Source organism: Hemibagrus wyckioides, linkage group LG13, assembly GCF_019097595.1.
Source record: "Hemibagrus wyckioides isolate EC202008001 linkage group LG13, SWU_Hwy_1.0, whole genome shotgun sequence".
Taxonomy (NCBI): domain Eukaryota; kingdom Metazoa; phylum Chordata; class Actinopteri; order Siluriformes; family Bagridae; genus Hemibagrus; species Hemibagrus wyckioides.
In genome coordinates, this window is record NC_080722.1 from 19,660,078 (window position 1) to 19,680,200 (window position 20,123).

At 43.7% G+C, this 20,123-nt stretch overlaps 2 protein-coding genes across 2 annotated transcripts; one reads left to right on the plus strand and one right to left on the minus strand.

Annotated features, from left to right (window-relative positions):
- The first annotated feature begins 2,116 nt into the window (after positions 1–2,116).
- Positions 2,117–8,305, plus strand: get4 (guided entry of tail-anchored proteins factor 4). Its single transcript, XM_058406619.1, has 9 exons — positions 2,117–2,278; positions 3,082–3,160; positions 3,596–3,677; positions 3,937–4,086; positions 4,188–4,326; positions 6,120–6,260; positions 6,488–6,563; positions 7,042–7,114; positions 7,580–8,305. Exons 1-9 carry the CDS (start codon positions 2,148–2,150, stop codon positions 7,666–7,668), a joined length of 960 nt encoding a protein of 319 aa, XP_058262602.1. The 5' UTR covers positions 2,117–2,147; the 3' UTR covers positions 7,669–8,305.
- A 1,009-nt stretch (positions 8,306–9,314) lies between these two features.
- On the minus strand, positions 9,315–17,573 carry vps35l (VPS35 endosomal protein sorting factor like). Its single transcript, XM_058406618.1, has 30 exons — positions 17,524–17,573; positions 16,283–16,382; positions 15,930–16,112; positions 15,723–15,839; positions 15,613–15,637; positions 15,320–15,396; positions 15,114–15,242; positions 14,902–14,986; positions 14,752–14,808; positions 14,491–14,587; positions 14,361–14,408; positions 14,178–14,271; positions 13,802–14,002; positions 13,652–13,698; positions 13,412–13,523; positions 13,096–13,212; positions 12,957–13,010; positions 12,788–12,868; positions 12,551–12,613; positions 12,291–12,376; positions 12,134–12,214; positions 11,845–11,908; positions 11,573–11,671; positions 11,381–11,458; positions 11,184–11,298; positions 10,904–11,043; positions 10,595–10,760; positions 10,273–10,391; positions 9,975–10,121; positions 9,315–9,880 (listed from the first exon to the last, which is right to left on the minus strand). The coding sequence occupies exons 1-30, from the start codon at positions 17,538–17,540 to the stop codon at positions 9,782–9,784; spliced, it is 2,898 nt and encodes a 965-aa protein (XP_058262601.1). The 5' UTR covers positions 17,541–17,573; the 3' UTR covers positions 9,315–9,781.
- Between the last annotated feature and the right edge of the window lie 2,550 nt (positions 17,574–20,123).

Below are 20,123 nucleotides of genomic sequence, written 5' to 3' on the forward strand. Positions count from 1 at the left end.
ATATTTGACCATTCTTCCAGAAGAGCATTTGTGAGGTCACACACTGATGTTGGACGAGAAGGCCTGGCTCTCAGTCTCCGCTCTAATTCATCCCAAAGGTGTTCTATCAGGTTGAGGTCAGGACTCTGTGCAGGCCAGTCAAGTTCATCCACACCAGACTCTGTCATCCATGTCTTTATGGACCTTGCTTTGTGCACTGGTGCACAGTCATGTTGGAAGAGGAAGGGGCCAGCTCCAAACTGTTCCCACAAAGTTGGGAGCATGGAATTGTACAAAATGTCTTGGTATGCTGAAGCATTCAGAGTTCCTTTCACTGGAACTAAGGGGCCAAGCCCAGCTCCTGAAAAACAACCCCACACCATAATCCCCCCTCCACCAAACTTTACACTTGGCACAATGCAGTCAGACAAGTACCGTTCTCCTGGCAACCGCCAAACCCAGACTCGTCCATCAGATTGCCAGATGGAGAAGCGCGATTCATCACTCCAGAGAACGCGTTCCACAGTTGACTGTGGAATATTTAGGAGCGAGGAAATTTCACGACTGGATTTGTTGTACAGGTGACATCTTATCACAGTTCCACGCTGGAATTCACTGAGCTCCTGAGAGCGACCCATTCTTTCACAAATGTTTGTAAAAACAGTCTGCATGCCTAGGTGCTTGATTTTATACACCTGTGGCCATGGAAGTGATGGAACACCTGATTCTGATTAATTGGATGGGTGAGCGAATACTTTTGGAAATATAGTGTGTGTATATATATATATATATATATATATATATATATATATATATATATATATATATATATATATATATAGAGAGAGAGAGAGAGAGAGAGAGAGAGAGAGAGAGAGAGATACATCCCTGACCCATCAATGGAAGGTGTGCTGTGGTGCTGTGGTGTCTGGCACCAAGGTGTTAGCAGCAGATCCTTTAAGTCCTGTAAGTTGTGAGGTGGGGCCTTTATGGATCGGGCTTGTTTGTCCAGCACATCCAACAGACGCTCGATTGGATTGAGATCTGGAGAATTTAGAGTCCAAGTCAACACCACAAACTGGTTGTTGTGCTCATCAAACCATTCCTGAACCATTTTTGCTTTGTGGCTCAGTGCATTATCCTGCTGAAAGAGGCCACAGCCATCAGGGAATACCGTTTCCATGAAAGGGCATACATGGCCTGCAACAATGCTTAGGTAGGTGGTACGTGTTCTTCCCATAGTGCATCCTGGTGCCATGTGTTCCCCAGGTAAACAACGCACATGCACCCGGCCATCCACGTGATGTAAAGGAAAAGGTGATGTATCAGACCAGGCCACCTTCTTCCATTGATTTATGGTCCAGTTTTGATGCTCACGTGCCCATTGTTGTCGCTTTTGGCAGTGCACAGGGGTCAGCATGGGCACCCTGACTGGTCTGTGGCTTTGCAGCCCCATACACAACAAACTGTGATACACTGTGTATTCTGACACCTTTCTATCAGAACCAGCATTAACTTCTTCAGCAATTTGAGCAACAGTAGCTCGTCTGTTGGATCGGATCACACGGGCCAGCCTTCGCTCCCCACATGCATCAGTGAGATTTGGCCGCCCATGACCCTGCATTATAACATCTATGAACACCAGCCTCTGTTTTTTTTCTCTCTCTGTAAGTAAATAAGCCATGAGTCCAAATCCCAGGACCACAGGCTGCCACTGCTGGGCCCCTGAGCAAGGCCCTTAACCCTCAATTGCTCAGTTGTACAAATGAGATAAATGTAAGTCGCTCTGGATAAGGGTGTGTACTACATGCTGTAAATGTAAATAAATGCAAATTTAAAAACAGTTACAAAGCGTTGAGAATAAAGACTTATTTCATAAATATTAAATAAACTTCAAATTAATCAACAGCCAATCAGAACTGCGGTCTTTATCTATTTTCTTTTACTGTTTTACTACAGAAATTATTTTACTCGATAATTTGTAGCGGTGCCACCTGGGTTCAATTCCAAATACTTCTCTAGTAGGCATGTAGGAGCCCTACATAGAACGGAGACATCATTGAGTGTAGTGAACTCATGTAGGAAGTAGTCAGCCGATTGGGTGAGGCAGCTACGGAAACTCGAAAAGGTCAATTTCCGTGACAGTCGCCTGTAGCGCGAAGGGAACAATGATGTCGGAGCAGGAGGCTCTGAAGAGGAACCGCGGCGGAGTACAGCGGGTGGAAGGGAAACTACGCGCCAGTGTGGAGAGAGGAGACTACTATGAGGCCCATCAAATGTATCGGACCTTATTCTTTAGGTAAGGCTGATTATATATCATGGAGGATGGTTAATTAAAGCAGCGAAATGCCCCGGTTGTGGCCTGGCTTTTCCAGATCTTTCTCTCCTTGTCAACGAAGCGGCGTTCGTTTCCTCATCATGATTGGCGGGAGTAATCCCGCCTCTCAGATCCCTTCTCTCTGATTGGTTCGACTCGCTGTCATTCAACATCTTTTGGACGCCTGCTTTGCTAGGTAGCATTGGCTTTCGTGCTACTACAAAGATAACAACACTTCAATAAAAGATGGCTTTCAAAATGTCAGTCGTTGGATTTGGTGAACAATGTGCTGCACTGTGTACACCTGCTGTTAAGTGCTGTGTGTGTGTACTGTTTTATGATGGAAAGGCCATGTGTTAGCCGTGTAGCTAGCGCGAGCTGGGTTGAGTTTGAATAAATATAATTTCTTTAGCAGAAGAAGCACAGGCATTTTCAACAGATTACTCAACCTGTACTGTTTCAGAGTATAAAACTAGGTCTAAAAATATACAGTGTAAGAAAATACATTTCATATCATGAAGTAAAAGTGTGAGCTGTTTTTTATTGATCACTCTAGAGCAGATCTTGTTCATACTCTAGATGGAGATGTGGTAACTTAGTGTTTAAGGGGTTGGACTAACAATAAGAAGGATCCCAGGTCCATCAAGCTGCCACTGCTGGGCCCCTGAGCAAGGCCCTTAACCCTCAATTCCTCAGTTGTATAAAATGAGATGAATTGTAAGTCACTGTGGATACCAGCGTCTGCCAAATGTCAGAAATGTAAACTCATTGTTTGCTCTTTGCAGGTACACATCTCAGTCCAAGCACGCAGAAGCCCAGGAGCTGATGTACAATGGAGCCTTGCTTTTCTTTAGTTATAACCAGGTATTCTATTCCTTCTCTTCCAGCTGTAATTAGCCTATAATTCTTTTCAATTTTATGACTGACGTTCCACCCTAAGGAGCAAACATGCAAAACTGGAACTGAGTAAACAAATCCAAATCATTTTCGGATAGCACAGACTCTCTAAGAGCTCAGAAATTACTAAATAAACTCTACAGATCAGACAGACGTCCACACCGGTATCTGGTTGTTTATTTGCCGTGAATTGCACAAAATGTGAACCGAGCGTTTACAGAAACTGTTCAGGTCACAGGGAGCACTTCACCTCTGCGAGCACAGAGTACTCACACATCCTCACACACGTTCATATCGAATCATCGCAAGGTTCTGTAGAAGACAGATATTTACAGTATATTAGTTCTTTGTTTATCGTGTTCATTGTTTTGAGCTGCTTCTCTTTGTTTTTGTTGTCGACAGCAAAACAGTGCAGCAGATCTGTCCATGCTTTTTCTGGAGGCTTTAGAGAAGTCCAAGGCCAAGGTAGAAGAGGAGATCCTGGGTAAGTAAAGTATGTCCAGGTGAGCAGATAATGAAGCGAGAAGTTTAGTTCAGAAGGGATTAGAAAGAGGATTCAAAGAGTTCAGATCTGATATTTCTTGACGGACGGCTTTAATGCAATGAGATATCTCTTACCTTAAAAGCCATTGTCTTTCTCGCCAAATATATAAACGTGGAATGATTGATCTGTGTAGACGTGTTAACTCTACACTGGTAAACCTGATCTGTTAAATGTTACATGTATTACGTGTCTTTCACAGAGCAACTGGTCAAGCTGTTCAGCATGATGGACCCCAACTCTCCCGAGAGGGTAGCTTTTGTCTCACGGGCACTCAAGTGGTCGACAGGCGGCTCGGGGAAGCTCGGACACCCCAAATTACACCAGCTGCTGGCTGTCACACTGTGGAAGGGTATTTTTTCTAAATCCTTACTTTGCTTTTATCATGTCTCATGTCGAGATTCCCTTGTATGAGCTACAGTAACTTCCTGTCCACCTTTCGGATTTGTTCAGAACAAAACTACAGCGAGTCTCGCTACCACTTCCTGCACTCCTCAGACGGAGAGGGCTGCGCTCAGATGCTGGTGGAGTATTCGGCCGCTCGCGGCTATCGCAGCGAAGTCGACATGTTTGTGGCTCAGGCCGTCTTACAGTAAGTACACTCTTCGTCCGCTCCTCATTCTATAGTCCCCCAGTCTTTTAGAGCTTTCTGTACAAGTCTGTCATATTTACAGGGAATCTGGTGAACAGCTTTTTTTCCTCCCCCTTCTCCTTCTGTTCTCTCTTCCCTGGATGATTAATTTTGTACTTTGCTTCCAGGCAAAAGCTCATGAGCCATAGTTTTAATTTCAGTTTGTATTTAAGAAATCTGAAATTCATGTTAAACTCATTAAAAATGGGATTTTATTAGTGAGATTTGTATTAACTATCATTTAAGAGATCTTTAATTCAGTGATTAGTCACATATCCTGAATTCCTGCTGCTGTCATCCATATCCTTTTTTTTTTAATTAGTAGAAATTCAAATTGTAGAGATATACATTGGATTTAAAGCTAGAATTGAATTCAGTTTAGTCAAATTCATAGTCTCTGAAACGTATCTGGAATTCAGGCAGGACTATTAGTGCTGCATCTGATTGAGCTCGGAATAATGTGGTTTAACAGCTAGGAGGTGTGGAATACTGTACCAGTCATTCTGTTTTTGAGGAACCCCCAAAACCTTGTCAGATTTGATCACGCTAGTTATAAGCTGAAAGAGAGTGTGTCTGTGTGGAAAGATGGTGAGTCCAGAGTGATGGACACAACACACCAGAGTAAGGAACTTGATCCTGTTTAAACTGAACCAATGAACAGGCGGATTGTAATAGCTGCGGGGGAAAAAAAGATTTAGACTGGACCAGAGTGATGAAATTAAAAATATCTATGCAAGAAAATACACTATTGCCAAAAGTATTGGGACACCCCTCCAAATCACTGAATTCAGGTTGGCTTGGCCCCTTAGGTCCAGTGAAAGGAACTCTTAATGCTTCAGCATACCAAGACATTTTGGACAATTTTATTCTCCCAACTTTGTGGGAACAGTTTGGTGATGACCCCTTCCTGTTCCAACATGACTGTACACCAGTGCACAAAGCAAGGTCCATAAAGACATGGATGAGTGAGTTTGGTGTGGAGGATCTTCACTGGCCTGCACAGAGTCCTGACCTCAACCTGATAGAACACCTTTGGGATAAATTAGAGCAGAAACTGTGAGCCAGACCAAAACTGGGACGTCTGCCTTTACATGCACATGGATATAATACGGAGTTGTCCTGCCTTTTGTAGCTATAACCACTTTAACTCTTCTGGGAAATTTTCCACAAGGTTTAGGAGTGTGTTATGGGAATTTTTGACCATTCCTCTAGAAGTGCATTTGTGAGGTCAGGGACTGACGTTGGACGAGAAGGTCTGGCTCACAGTCTCTGCTCTAATTCATCCCAAAGGTGTTTTGTGGGGTTGAGGTGCAGGCCAGTCAAGTTCCTCCACACCAAACTCACTCATCCATGTCTTTATGGACCTTGCTTTGTGCACTGGTGTATAGTCATGTTGGAACAGGAAGGGGTCATCACCAAACTGTTCCCACAAAGATGGGAGCATGAAATTGTCCAAAATGTCTTGCTGAAGCATTAAGAGTTCCTTTCACTGGAACTGATGGACCAAGCCCAAGACCTGAACTCAATGATTTGGAGGGGTGTCTCATTACTACACTTCATGATGAGCTGCAAAGTATTCTATAGGCTAATGGTTGTGTTACAGGTTAGCTCACACGTTCGGCTCTAAACATCTCCGCAGCATTCATTTCATCCACTAGTACAGTATTTTCCTGCTGTTAGCTTGTTTCCCCTCTCTGACCACAGTTCTATTCAGTGATCATGCATGTAATTTGAGATTGTTCATGTATTTGCAGGTTCCTCTGTCTAAAGAACAAAACGAGCGCGTCGGTGGTGTTCACCACGTACACACAGAAGCACCCGTCCATAGAGAAAGGCCCTCCGTTTGTGCAGCCGCTCCTCAACTTCCTCTGGTTCCTCCTCTTGGCGGTGGACGGGTACGAGCGTGTGGTCCGAGCTCTTTCACTTTCCTGTCCGACTGCTTTCACATTTGAAACCGGACACAGCGCTGTTTAGTGCAGATATGGAGGAAGAACTAGCCAGTATCCCTGATTAACTAACACTTAACCCGTGTGCAAAAAGTGTGAAAGCAGTCTAATCCAGTGATTTTACAGCAGAAGCCGAGCAGCATGTGTGTTCATGTTTGTGTGTTTTCTTCTCTCAGTGGGAAGCTGACCGTTTTTACAGTATTATGTGAACAGTATCAGCCATCGCTTAAGAGGGACCCCATGTACAACGAGGTACGATCACAATATTCCTGGACACCATCAGCGCCACTCGGTGCTGAATCCTGGTTGGTCAGAAGGTCTTCGTTAATTCTCTAACAGCATCTCTCACAGTAGCGCAGCTATATATTAATATATTATCGTATCTATAGTAACTGATGATAAACAGGGTAAAAAAAGATCTTCATTGAGGAGACATTTATTTGTTTAATGTCTATGGAAGGAGTCTCCAGTGTCAGAGGTAAAGCTAGGTAACTTTGGTAACATCATTTCCATAGCATTTTTTTTCCTGACTTCACCTGTTAAATCAGACTCTGTTTTCTTTTATGATCATGAGTGTGTGTTTGTAAGCAGTCATGAGTGTGTGTTTAAGTAATCATGAGTGTGTGTTTAAGTAATCATGAGTGTGTGTTTGTAAGTAATCATGAGTGTGTGTTTGTAAGTAATCATGAGTGTGTGTTTGTAAGTAATTTTTTGTTTCGTTTCTCATCAGTACCTGGACAGAATAGGACAGCTGTTCTTCGGCGTTCCACCCAAACAGTCCTCATCATACGGTGGCCTACTAGGTACATCCAGAAAACAAGCACCTCTTTATAAACTTATTAACTTCACACAAATGCAGATCTGCCAGCTGTTGCACACTTTAACACATCTGTATTTCAATTAAAAATAATTTGGTAAAAACAGCAGGTGAATCAGTCATCATATCAGGCTGGAATGGTCAGCAGCTGAGATGATGTTTTGAATTATTATTATTATTATTATTATTATTATTATTATTATTATATTAAGCCCCACCCCTTCTCCTCCTCCTCCTCCTCCCATCAGTCATGTTTCCTATTCAGGGCTGGCAGGTCATGTGTTTTAACATTATAGAAGCATTATAAACAAATTCAGCTAGCTCGAAGAGTACCGGTTTGGTAACACACGCTTCAGTAATCTGAATTTTCTTTCTCTTTTTATACATTTGTTTACTTTGGCTTGATTTTTTTTTTGATACTCGTTCACCTTGACGTGTTTTCCTGTTACAGGGAATCTATTGAACAGTCTGATGGGGTCAGGCGAGGAAGAGGAGGGTGAGGAAGTTCGTGAGGACAGCAGCCCCATCGAGCTGGACTGAACATCATACAACTCCATCACAAACCTCTCACTCGGAGAAAACTACAGAACTGAATCAAACTCGACTTTTTTTTTTTTTTTTTTCCTTCCTTTGACCACATGTCCTGGAATAAGTAGCTGCAGAGTTTTTTTGTTTTTATTTTTTATTTCTTTGCTCATGTGTGTAGTGTTCAGAAGAGGCGCCTGACGCAACTTCTGGACTACTCCTACTGCACCCACACCACCCGCCTCTCACTGAGAAAGAAAAAAAACAAAACGCTGAATAAATAAACTGCCGTAAAAAAAAAAATGGAAGAACATCTGAAGCGTAGTGATGACGGTCCACTCACCCGGACAGGAGAAGTTCTGATTAATTAATAGCGAAGCATCGATACTGATACAAAGGGGTCAGATATCAGCCACACGCTGTTCTCCTTTACTTGTAGAGATGCTCTGATGCATGGTGATACTTTATGACATCAGCGTAGTGTATATTAGGAGAGCAATAATGAACAAATGACAGCGATTAATGGTCACAGCAAACTGTGAACATCATCACAGCCTTTAAACATTGTGTTTAATAACGACAGGTGAGCTGTATCACTGAGAAACATGCGTGTCGTGTGTTTGTGTGTGAGAGAGAGCGAGCGAGCAGTTAAGGTCAGCGAGCACTGAGACACGCCCACTTCCTTCCGCAGATCGAGGTGCAGGTCACTCGCACTATCCTAAAGCTTCTGGTTTATGACTGACACGTGGCTTTAACGTGAACGACGTCGTTCGCACAATCACCTCTGTACTTTATGTACTGTACAGGATTAAACTTCCACTAGATGACACATCAGAGCCAAAATCTCAAACACGCGGATGTTAAACATGCTGGGGAACTCGTGGTCTCTTCAATTGTTGTCAAATCTTAAACTCTGACCTTTTGCTTTCAAAAATCTTTACGAAAAATAAAAAAAAAGGGATTCTGGTACGATGTTTTTCATACAGTTCATACAGTAACCCGGTTAGTGTTAGTCCTCATAGTCTACAATAGTGTGTGATTTGAGACTCGACACCAGTTTGTTTGTTCGGTTTATGCACACTAGTGCCCCTACTGGTCATGGTGGATTCACACCGCACAGACACGTAGAAGGAGTGTGTGTCGATTTGACGCCGCTTCAGTATCAGGACCCAGATTGATCAGTCCCAAAAAAAGAAGAAAGAACAACGCTATTGATGCATCCTTAATAAATATTTGTATAATTAAAGTTTAAGGAATTAATTAATAATCAGCACTAAAACACTCTTCGTCACCGGTGTGTGTGTGCGTGCGCGCATGTCCATTGTACCACAGAGGTGTCTGCTGTATTCTTACATTCTGAACCAACTTCAGCATTACTCCTGTTAATACTGTATGTGTGTTTGCGTGAGATGTGTGAGTGGGATTGTGAAGAATTATTTAATTTTGTTGTCTACAGTCTGAAGCAGATGCTTTGAGTAAATAAAAAAAAAAAAAAAAAAGGACAGGGGTGAACTGTTCACTTCAATCGTTCCTCTCTTAAATTGAGAAAAAGAGAAATAGAAGCGAGTTACAGAGTTTAGATGTTTCCATTACAGTTCCCAGGGAAAAAGTGTTCACCTACGAAGTGGTGTTGTGGACTGGTATGAACACTGGAGAGAAGATCAGCATGGACATAGAGTGTTTAATGCAGCAGATGGATTTAGAAAGAAGAGACAGGTGATAAGTGCATTCTAGAAACAAAGATTATTGAAGAGAGAAACATAATAATACTAACTAATATTAATTTGAACTAAGTGACTACTACTAATTGTTTGTTTTACCTTCCAACCAATCAGGATGCAGGACAGTGAGCCATATTTATTCACATCAACACAGACCGTGTCACTGCTACCTGTGTGTGTGTGTGGCTCTGTGGTCTAAGTGAACAGGATTAAATGAGAAATAAAACTGTACTGCACAGTAACACACACACACACATCACTGATTCGTTAGTGTTGTGAAGGTAACGTGACGTTTCTTGTCATTTCTACACATAACCTGTGACAGGAAGGTCAGACATCAGCTTCAGAGCATCTCAGACCTCATGGTGTCCTCAAGTGGGTACTGAAGGGTCGAAGGTCGCTCATTTTCAGGCCCGTGACTGCAAGGAGAGCCGCTGGAGCATATCGGAGAGGTGAGCCATGTCGGGCTGCTGGGCCTGCTGCTTAATGTGCTCTAATGTGCGCACCTGCAACACACACACACACACAAGTGTGAAGAAAATCAACATATTTTGTTAATCAGATGGCTATTGTGTGTGTGTGTGGGGGGGGGGGTCTTACCGAGGTGCGTGTATCACAGTAGCCGTTCTTGTGGCTCAGGTTCCACAGATTAACGGCGAGTTGGTTGAGTTTGTTGTTGCGTAGATCTCCATGAGCTAACAAACAGCTGAAGAGAGAGAACGCAAGAGTTCCCTGCCGACGAGCTCCCTGAAACACACACACACACACTTTATGATGCTTGTTTCTTTAATGAAAACTGTTTTGTGCCTTAGTGATTAATACTAAAATAGGTGAGTGGGTGGAGCTAAGCTGCTGGAGAGTGAATGTCCAGTTGTGTGTGTGTGTTTTTCTCTCTCACCTCATCTTGGCTCAGAGTCTTCAGGTAATCCAGCACCTGGCCGATCACAGTTTCACACACTTTACTGATCTCCGCTACAAATTTTGGGTCACCGCCGTACAGCGTCTCGTTAGAGTCCACTATAGAGAAGACGCCATTATTAATTACGATCTCGGACCTCACGACCGCTACACGGACAGCGCAGTCAAGTCTGTCGCCATAGAAACATAAGCGTGTGTGTGTGTGTGTATATATATATACAGGGTTTTACTGTAACATCCTGTAGGGTATGTGGACATTAACCCCCACTGTATAGCTTCAGGAATGGTGTGTGTGTGTGAACCTTTAGGAATGGTGTAGAGATAGCTCTCCTGACTCATGGCAGCCAGCAGCGGTAAGGCACTGATGTACACACGCACTTTAGCATCGCTGTTGTCCTCCCACGTGTAATCCTGCACCATGTTCAGCAATCCTCTCACCAAGTACAACACGCCCTGCTCAGGGTGGTCCTGTAACACACACACACACAGTAATTAACACTATAAACAAGACTGATCTGAGGATATTTGAGAATTCTATCGATTTGTTTCAGAACGTCATTTAACACAGTTTGGTCTAAATGACCTCTACATAATATAAATCCGGAAGTTACCGGCACCACCAGAAGCGTGGACAGGAAGTTGCTGATGAAGTCGAGGAGAAAGGGTTCAGAAGAACGCTGTTTACCCTCCACGTTAATGAGGCGTGGCACTTCAGGCAAAATACTGACCGCTGCCTTCAGGAACGAATCAGCTAAGAGTGAGAGAGAGAATTGGGTTTATACACACACACACACAGTTTGTTCTTTCTTCTTTTATTTTCTTTCTCTATCCTGTAATAGATCTCAGTCTAATTAACTCAGTTTATATTCTCAGTGAGTTTGACGTCCTCACCCTGGGAAAGACACTGATTGGCTAAAGCCACCTGTCCTGAGAGCAGGTAAAGATTCAGACGGCTGAAGATGCTACTGAGAGACGGGATGGTGATGAAGCTGTACGCTGCACAGGCCTGCAACAAATAAAACACAAACATTAAACCTCAGGTAACTGAGCACTGCGTAACTCTTAACGGTTTAAACACAGAGACCGACCCGGACGAACGCAGCCGTCTTGCGTGAGTGATTCCCGCCCATCACTCGCCTCGTCTCCATGGCTAAATGATTCACCATCTAAGGACAGCAGAAAAGGAAAACGGAAAAGTTCAGAACAGAGGTCCAACATGCAGGCGTTTCTCCTTTCAGAAAGATATGAACGTGTCCATGATCCAGGTTTAAGGAACTCACATGAATAAGCTGAATGACAACCGGCTCCAAGTTACAGAACGTGGCTCGAGCCTCCACACAGAAACTCAACTGCTGCTCGAAGTCCCGGCCGAAAGACACCTGAAAGCAGAGAGTGAACACCTGAGCACAGAGAAAACACCTAAACACAGATAGGAGTCAGTCAGTGATTCAGAAAGACTCTGAGTTATTAATGTGAGCTGAGTTACTAAATAAACACTTTAATTCTCCTCATCAATTCAGGACTGTGATTAAAACGATACAGGAAAACTGACCATGCGAATGAAGCCATTAATCAGCAGAGCCAGAGCTCTTTTCTCGTCCTCCACAGTGAGAGCGCTGAGGACAGAAACGACGAGGTGAATTTCACACAGATATAACAGTACACAGTAATACACTGTTAACGTTATTATAATAACGTTAATGATGATACAGTCTGAACATCACAGTGTTCTCAGATTCACTTTAACACCGTTTACACTAATGAATGGAGATCATGTCTAACACGTTCCCCGGCAAAATCATTCACAAGCTGCGAACAGAGAGGAGTGATTGAGCTCTCACTTGACGGAGTCGTGCATGGTTTTACAGACGTGGAGCAGAGCGTTGAGGATGACCGGATCACGGGTCGGCTCCTGCTGATGTCTAGAGACAGAGCAAAATTATCACTTCATTCATTTCGCTTGTAGTGCGGAGCCATTTTCATTTAAATGAAACTTACTTGATAAAGACGTCCATGATGGATTTACAGACTTCCACTCTTACACTGTCTTTCTGGAACATGTCCAAGAAGGGTAAGAACTTCTCCTAGAGAGAGAATGAGTGGGGAAAAAAGCAGCAAAGGGTGTTTAAACGAACACAGCAGTGAGGTGAAGGGAGGGAGGGAGGGAGGAAGGGAGGAAGGGAGGGAGGGAGGAAGGGAGGGAGGGAGGGAGGGAGGGAGGAAGGAAGGAAGGAAGGAAGGAAGGAAGGAGCGCTCACCATGGAGAAGAGGATGGAGAAGTTGTGAAAGTAGGTGAGGATCTTCGTCATCACTGACTGCAACTGCAAGACAAACAGGTTCATCATCATCATCAGTGTAGTTTACTGTTACAGACTTGATGGCAGTGGAGTCATTTGGCTGGAGTTGATGGAGCAGTTTGATTAACAGTAGCAGTAAATCCTCTGGATCTGAATGATGTAGAAGTGATGTCTGTGAGTGGAAGGAATGTGCAGTACCTGTGGATACGCGTCCTCAAACGCTCGATCAGGGGTCATGTGTTTGATGATGTCAGCCAGTACAGTGTTTACCTCTCTTTTCTATCAACAACAAAACCAAACACATCATGAAATAACGAGCATCGTTTCTGGAGAAATAAAAATCCAAGACGTCTCGCGTCTGACTCACAGTAAAGTGCCGGCAGGTAAACTCCACCCAGATTTCAGCACAGGTGATGTAGTCCTGAAAACACACAATAATTCTGCCAGAGGCTCGACGGATTATATCAAAACCCTAACGGAGGAATAACGTAAACTGTGGTGCGTACCTGTGGACTGCGCACTTTGGTGATGACCTTCCAGGCTTCGTTAAGGATGGGTAACCTCTCGCTCTCAGGAGGGTCTGCACAGGCCAAGCTCCGGCCCAGAGAGCCAAACAGCAGGTGCTGGAGTCGGGGAAGGAAAGCAGATTCCTGAATCAGTTTTCTCAAAAGCCATAAAGAGAATAAAGGCATAAAACTCAAGAATGAACGCTGTGATCAGACTACATGTGTGTCTGTGATCGTATGATGCAATCTAATCAAAATTCATCCCCGGGTCTATGCCCAGCTTCACACTGGGTCCGAGTGTGTTCTGCTGCTTTACCTTGGGAAATCCAGCCTCGTCACACTCCTTGATCATGCCAATAAAATCAGTGGCTCTTGCCGCCACAAACTCGGCCCGGAAGGCCCACATGACGGAGTTCAGCAGGAGAGCGCTGTGTGGGAACAAATATTTCAGTTCTGACAGAATTAATTTAACGTGGCTCGTATTCAAAGCACTTCAGATTATGTAAGATATAATTTAAAGAATTTTAGCAGGAAGTGATCAGGTAGAAGGTTTTACTTGTTGGCCAGCTTTTTGCATCTCTCCATCATTTCTGTCAGCAGCACCTGTGAAGAAGATGAGCACTCTGATGAGGAGGATGAGGATGATGAAGCTTATGCATTCAGCAGTTACACTGAAGAATGTGTGTGTGTTTGTGTGTGTGTTTACGTCAGGTGCTCGGTAGGCCACACACTGCAGGATCCAGTGGATGGCAGGAGAATACAGCGTGAGGTAGACGGGAATCTCCACCCTCTGGATGACCAGCTGATTCTGAACGCTGTCGCTGTGAATCTGTCGGAAAGACGCCAGGAGGTCGAAGAAGTTCTTGTTCAGGCTGTCCTTCAGGTGCGGCGCCACCTCCATGCCCACCTGCAGCAGGTCAACAACCACACAATCACACTTAACGACTGAGTGTGTTAGTCACAGTGCTGAAGCATGCTGCGTTAGGTGTCGATTCATTCTCCAGAACAGCAGCTCTGACAGTAGCACTCGCTCTAATACGTTATAGTTATTGTAAATTTCTACCGTTACCATGGTGACCTACCCTGCACAGGTAGGCTCGAGCGTACACGGCCACTAAAGGGTCTCCGATCCCTCGAATCATAGCCGTGAGCCGAGGAAGAGTCTCCTGAATCCCTCTGAGAGGATGAGGACAATAAAATGAGCCAAGATCAATCAACGACAACAAGAATCCATATAACCCAGTAAGAATATAGCTGCCACTCACAACTTGTTGACAAAGCGGTTGCACTTCAGTATGGCAGCTTCCACGTACCTACAACAGACGTTAAGGACATCAACAAACACACGTGCAACACGTTAAACCAAGAGTTTAGACTGTTAGAGATGCAGGATACAGGCGAGGGATCAGCTCTCTGATGGAGGCGATTTTGAAGAACCAGTTGAGGCACGTCTCTTTGGCCGTGTCGTTCACGTCTTCCACAGAGAACGAGTCTGAAGAGGAAACAGAACAGAACGTCAAAACACCTCACAGGTTCTTATTCCTACATCTGTCGGCCATCACACTTCTCTTTTCGTGTCATTTTGAGTGACGTGTCATAGCCGCATACTACCGTTAAAATGAAACACACACACACACACACAAAGCAGGTGTTTACCTGGCAGAGGAGCAGGATCCGAACACATAGACCAGATTCTATCATACACTAACTGACCTGCAGCAACAAGAGACATATTCAGTAAATTATATATTAAATACACAACACACACACACACACACACACACACACTGTGTACGTTTTTTTTACCGAATGTGTCGAGGATGTCTGTGATGAGGACGAACTTGCTGGGGTAGAACAGGATCACTGACGTGTCAGAAAGTAGCTTGGAGCACTGAGAAGAAAGAAACGTGAGTGTGTGTGTGTTTTTGTGTGTGTGTGTTTTTGTGTGTGTTTGTCTGTGTGTATGAGAGAGAGAGAGAAAGAGAAAGATTTATACACATAGTAACACAATGTCTGACCTGAATGACAATTTTCAGCGCTTTGACTTTCTGATCTGAAGCCCAGGCTTCCTTTAGGGACTGATTCAGTTCCTCGATGCGGTTTACGTAATCCTGCTGAGAGAGGTTCAGCAGCTCCCTCTGAGAGCCCTGACACACACACACACACATAACAAATAATTATTTTAATAATGAATACATTTGTGTGATTGTTGTTACACACTCACTTCCTCCATGTCATCTAGCTCCTCCAGACGAGTGCGCACTTTCTCTGAGACGGCAGAGCTGGGGCTGGTGGCTTTACCTTATACACACACACACACATACACACAGGAAGGCTACAGTAACTTTAATAACCACTCTGTACAACCGTGCTGAGCAGAAAAGCATCCCAGGACACATCAAGCCATGAGGCAGATGAGCTTCAACAGCAGCATGTGTCTCTCAGTGTCATGACGTGATTTATTTATTTTTTTATTTCACTCACCACAATTGCTTTAAAATGAATTGCTTGACTTACTTTTGTCAGAGCCCATGAAGAGATTCTGTAAGAGAACAGAGAGACAGTGAGCACATGGTGAGGTGACGCTGCACTCATCTCTTAGCAGCTGCTCATGAACTGATTCCTACTATAGAGAGCTTCTCGGTGGTGGTGAACCTGGCCAGGATCTCGCCCCGTTTAACAGACCACGGTTCAAAGTCACAGCCCACTTCCTCTTCTTTTTCCTTTCGCTTCCTCCCCAGCTCCTGAGAATGATAAAAATAAAAATGCAATGAGCTCCATGTTTACAGCCTTGTGAGATTTTTCTTTTTTCGTTTCATGGCCCAGGGTCTCACCATGGCAGAGCTGCTATGAGACAGTGCAGGAGTTTCGCTGGCTGAAGCAGCAGCGAAGAGGGACAGAGGGTCGGTGCCTTCCAGCATGGAGCTCAGAGGGTCAGGAGCCACGGAGCTGGAGGAAGACGACGACGAAGATGTGCTGCCTTTCCGGGCTCCACGCCGGGACTTGGAGTCTGTGACCTGAAGGAGAAATAGTGACTACAGACTACAACGTACACTTATATATTAATCTTTAGAATTTCAGGATGGATATTTTAGATACAGATGTCTTCATTCTTCTTATATGTCCCTGATGAAGCACTGGTCTAACTGAAGGCTGGTGAAGGCAGGACGTGTGAGGTGTTACGTACTGTGATGGGTTTAAGCGGATGGTAGTCGCCGCTCTGTATGGAGATGGCTGAGGCTCGACAGCTCCGCAGCTCCGCTTCATAGTCGCGCATGCGGGAATGCCTGAGGGTAAATACAGTGATGTCACAAACAAGGACGTTTTATCCGTTTATGGATATGTTGATTTTTGGCAAAGTTACTTCCTGTTCTCACTCATGTTACAGCAGTTCTAAACATTCGTTACTGCAGAGTGGAAGCTGGCTTCATTACGCCACCCTGTGCTACTGATTCATTCCCTTTAAGTGCACTACACCAGACTCTTTCTTTCCTTATTAATAAACACCATCCAACCATCAGATTTCAGAATTAAACAGCGCTGAAGCACAGCAGAAAACAAAAAAAACATGGCATGGGATAATGAGTAGTTTATGTTCTTCTGTGTGTAAATTTTTACCAGTTTTACTCTATTCAGGGAAGAAATACACTGATCAGGCATAACATTATGACCCCTGACAGGTGACGTGAGTAACACTGATGATCTCCTCATCATGGCACCTGTTAGTGGGTGGGATATATTAGGCAGGAAGTGAAGATTTTGTCCTCAAAGTTGATGTGTTAGAAGCAGGAAAAATGGACAAACGTAAGGATTTGAGCGAGTTTGACAAGGGGCAAATTGTGATGGCTAGATAAGTGGATCAGAGCATCTCCAAAACTGCAGCTCTTGTGGGGTGTTCCCGGTCTGCAGTGGTCAGTATCTATCAAAAGTGGTCCAAGGAAGGAACAGTGGTGAACCGGTGACAGGGTCATGGGCGGCCAAGGCTCATTGATACACGTGGGGAGTGAAGGCTGGCCTGTGTGGTCAGATCCAACAGACGAGCTACTGGTGCTGAAGAAGTTAATGCTGGTTCTGATAGAAAGGTGTCAGAATACACAGTGCATGACGGGTCAGGGCTGTTTTGGCAGCAAAAGGGGGACCAACACAATATGAGTCATAATGTTATGCCTGATCAGTGTATAGGAATAAACACACACACACGCATGCACACAAACAATAAGTCCACACTTGTGAAATATTATGATTTAGCACCTCTGTCATGTCTTTAGTTTATAAACAGCGCTGATGGTAGAATATCTTTAACGCTATAAAGATGGAATTGCGATCATGAGCCAGTTAGAGGTGCAGGAAACTAAAACGGTACAGATATAATATTATAATGATAACATTTTTAATCAGTCAGAATGTAAATAGAGAAGAGTTTCTCACCACTGAACAGAAGCCATCTTCTAATCAGTGTCATGTGACCAACCCGGAAGTGTAAAGAACTGGGCAAGATCCCCTATCATAATAAATGCCCGTAACGTTGGTTTCGTTGATTTCTATTTTTTTTATATTTGTTTGTTTGTTTTATAATACTAAAACCTCGTTAAATATTATTTTTAAAAAAGTGCAACTTTTGTCCAAAATTATGATCTTTAATTAAATCGAACAGATATAGATGTAGAACAGATAAAATCTATCAAAAACAAAATATACCTAACACAGGATGAGAGAAATTATTCTTTATGTAATGGATAATAAATGGAACTAGAAAACGGACACGTGTATTATATTGCATTATTTATTTATTTAAAAACATTTATATGCATTTTTCTGCAGACTTGGGTATATGGGAGGGAAAGAACCTTTATTTATATAGAAGGTTCATTCTGAGTTAGAAATCTCATTGTACCTTGGTCAGTGTTCTGCTTGGAAACCTTGGGTCCTGCCGTCCATGTGGATGTTACTTTGACATGTACCACCTACCTGAGCAATGTTACAGACCATGTACACCCTTTCATGGAAACAGTGTTCCCTGATGGCTGTGGCCTCTGTCAGCAGGATAATGCACCATGCCACAAAGCAAAAAAGGAATGGTTTGATGAGTACAACAAGAGTTTTGAGGTGTTGACTCGGCCTCCAAATTCCCCAGATTTCAATCCAATCGAGCGTCTGTGGGATGTGCTGGACAAACATGTCTGATCCATGGAGGCCCCACCTCGCAACATAGAGGATTTAAAGGATCTGCTGATAACATCTTGGTGCCAGATACCACAGTACACCTTCAGGGATCTAGTTGAGTCCATACCTCAATGGGTCAGGGCTGTTTCGGCCTCATTCGGTCATAATGTTATGCCTGATCGGTGTATATAAAATAGACAATGAATGAAACGATGAACTATATATACATGTTTACATTTTAAAATGAAAGATTTTAAAAATTAATGTTTTAAAATGTTAAAATGTCAATGAAAAAGAAGAAATCACACTGAATAGAAACTGTGAAGGTTAATATTTGCAGGACGATTAAGGTGTTCACCCCTGTTCAAAACTGAACAGATTTACAAAAATCAAGTAACTCGATCACAACCTGCAATCCAACAGAATTAATGGCACCGATCAGCACTGACTGCAAAACCACCACAGATTCGTAAATAGATTAACCAAGAAGTGAACTTCAGGACTGTTGTAGCTTAGCCGTTTTTTACAGGAATCACAGTCAGGATTTCGGCCTCGTCACAGTCAGACAGCGCTGGTTAAAGTGGTAAATTGCCTGAATGCTGGCTGCAGATCAGAGCTGTGTCTTCATGTGTCTTGCTCAGTCTTAATGTAGCTTTGGATGTAATAAATAACCCAAATCATATTACTCACAAAAAGTTAAGGATATTTGGCTTTTGGGTGAAATTTATGGAAAATGTAAAAAGTTCACACTACAGTGATATTATATCATGAAACTAGGGCATTTAAGTAGAAGCATGCAATGGTGATTTCCTCATCTCAAACAATTTATTGAAACAAAAGCCAGCAACAAACCAAACCACCTGCCCAGACTGTAACACCACCACAACAGTGGCTGATTCAAAGCGCTCTCCTTGTCGTCTCCAACATCGTTGGTGGCCATCATTTCTGCTCAACGTGAATCGACTTTCATCAGAGAACAGCACTGAGGCCCACTGGTCCCTCGTCTAGCGTAAATGCTCCCTGGCCCGACATCTGTGCCTGGTGGTGTGGTCAGGTACCCTTGCAGGTCGTCTAGCACGCAGACCACGCTGATGTAAATGATTTCGAATGGTCTGACGTGACACTTGGGTGCCTCTCACCTCCCTTAAATGTGCCTGGAGTTGAGTGGCATTCATCATCTGGTTCCGCAGGGTACTGTTCACAATGAAGCGGTCATCAACGTGGGATGTGGCCAAAGGACGTCCACTTCTATGCTTTTCTGTGATTCTTCCAGTCTCTCTGTGTCTCTGTTGCAACCTGCTGATGACACTCTGTGACACTCTAAGCTCAGTGGTCATTTCCCTCTGAGAACATCCTGTTTGAAGCCTCGCAATGGCGAGGTACTGTTGATCAATTGTTAGGTGTGGTCTTGGTCTCATGATGTCAAAATGTGAACAGTTATGCAAAAAGTACTGAAACACTGAACATTTGGATGGACCCATCCACTGAAGAGTTAACTCTCAGTTCCAGTCCCAAGCCTGGGTTAAATGGGAGGGTTGTGTCAGGAAGGGCATCTGTGGTAAACCTGTGCCAAATCGAAACATGTGGACCAACATGTGGATCTGCTGTGGAGACCCCAAACAGGGAGCAGCCGGAAGAACAACAACATATATATTAAAGTTTAGTGTTCTGCAAGGTTCAGTTTTAGGCCCATTGATGTTCCATCCAACCTGTCCAGGATGTACCCCTGCCTTTCGCCCAATGTGTGCTGGTATAGGCTCCAGCAGATCCCCATCACCCTAATTAGGAATAAAGTGGGTATAGAAAATGGATGGATGGATGTTCCACTCTGACAACAGCATACAGCACTTTAAACCACTGTAGGT

Bases quoted from the DNA above. Each gene is read 5' to 3' on its own strand.
- get4 (XM_058406619.1), top strand. From the start codon at position 2,148: ATGATGTCGGAGCAGGAGGCTCTGAAGAGGAACCGCGGCGGAGTACAG. The intron at 2,279-3,081 runs GTAAGGCTGATT...TGCTCTTTGCAG, and splicing joins TATCGGACCTTATTCTTTAG to GTACACATCTCAGTCCAAGC. The intron at 3,161-3,595 runs GTATTCTATTCC...TGTTGTCGACAG, and splicing joins TTTTCTTTAGTTATAACCAG to CAAAACAGTGCAGCAGATCT.
- vps35l (XM_058406618.1), bottom strand. The intron at 15,840-15,929 runs GTGAGACCCTGG...TATCATTCTCAG, and splicing joins CTCATAGCAGCTCTGCCATG to GAGCTGGGGAGGAAGCGAAA. The intron at 10,392-10,594 runs GTTCACACACAC...TCTTCTCTATAG, and splicing joins TCTCTACACCATTCCTAAAG to TGGACTCTAACGAGACGCTG.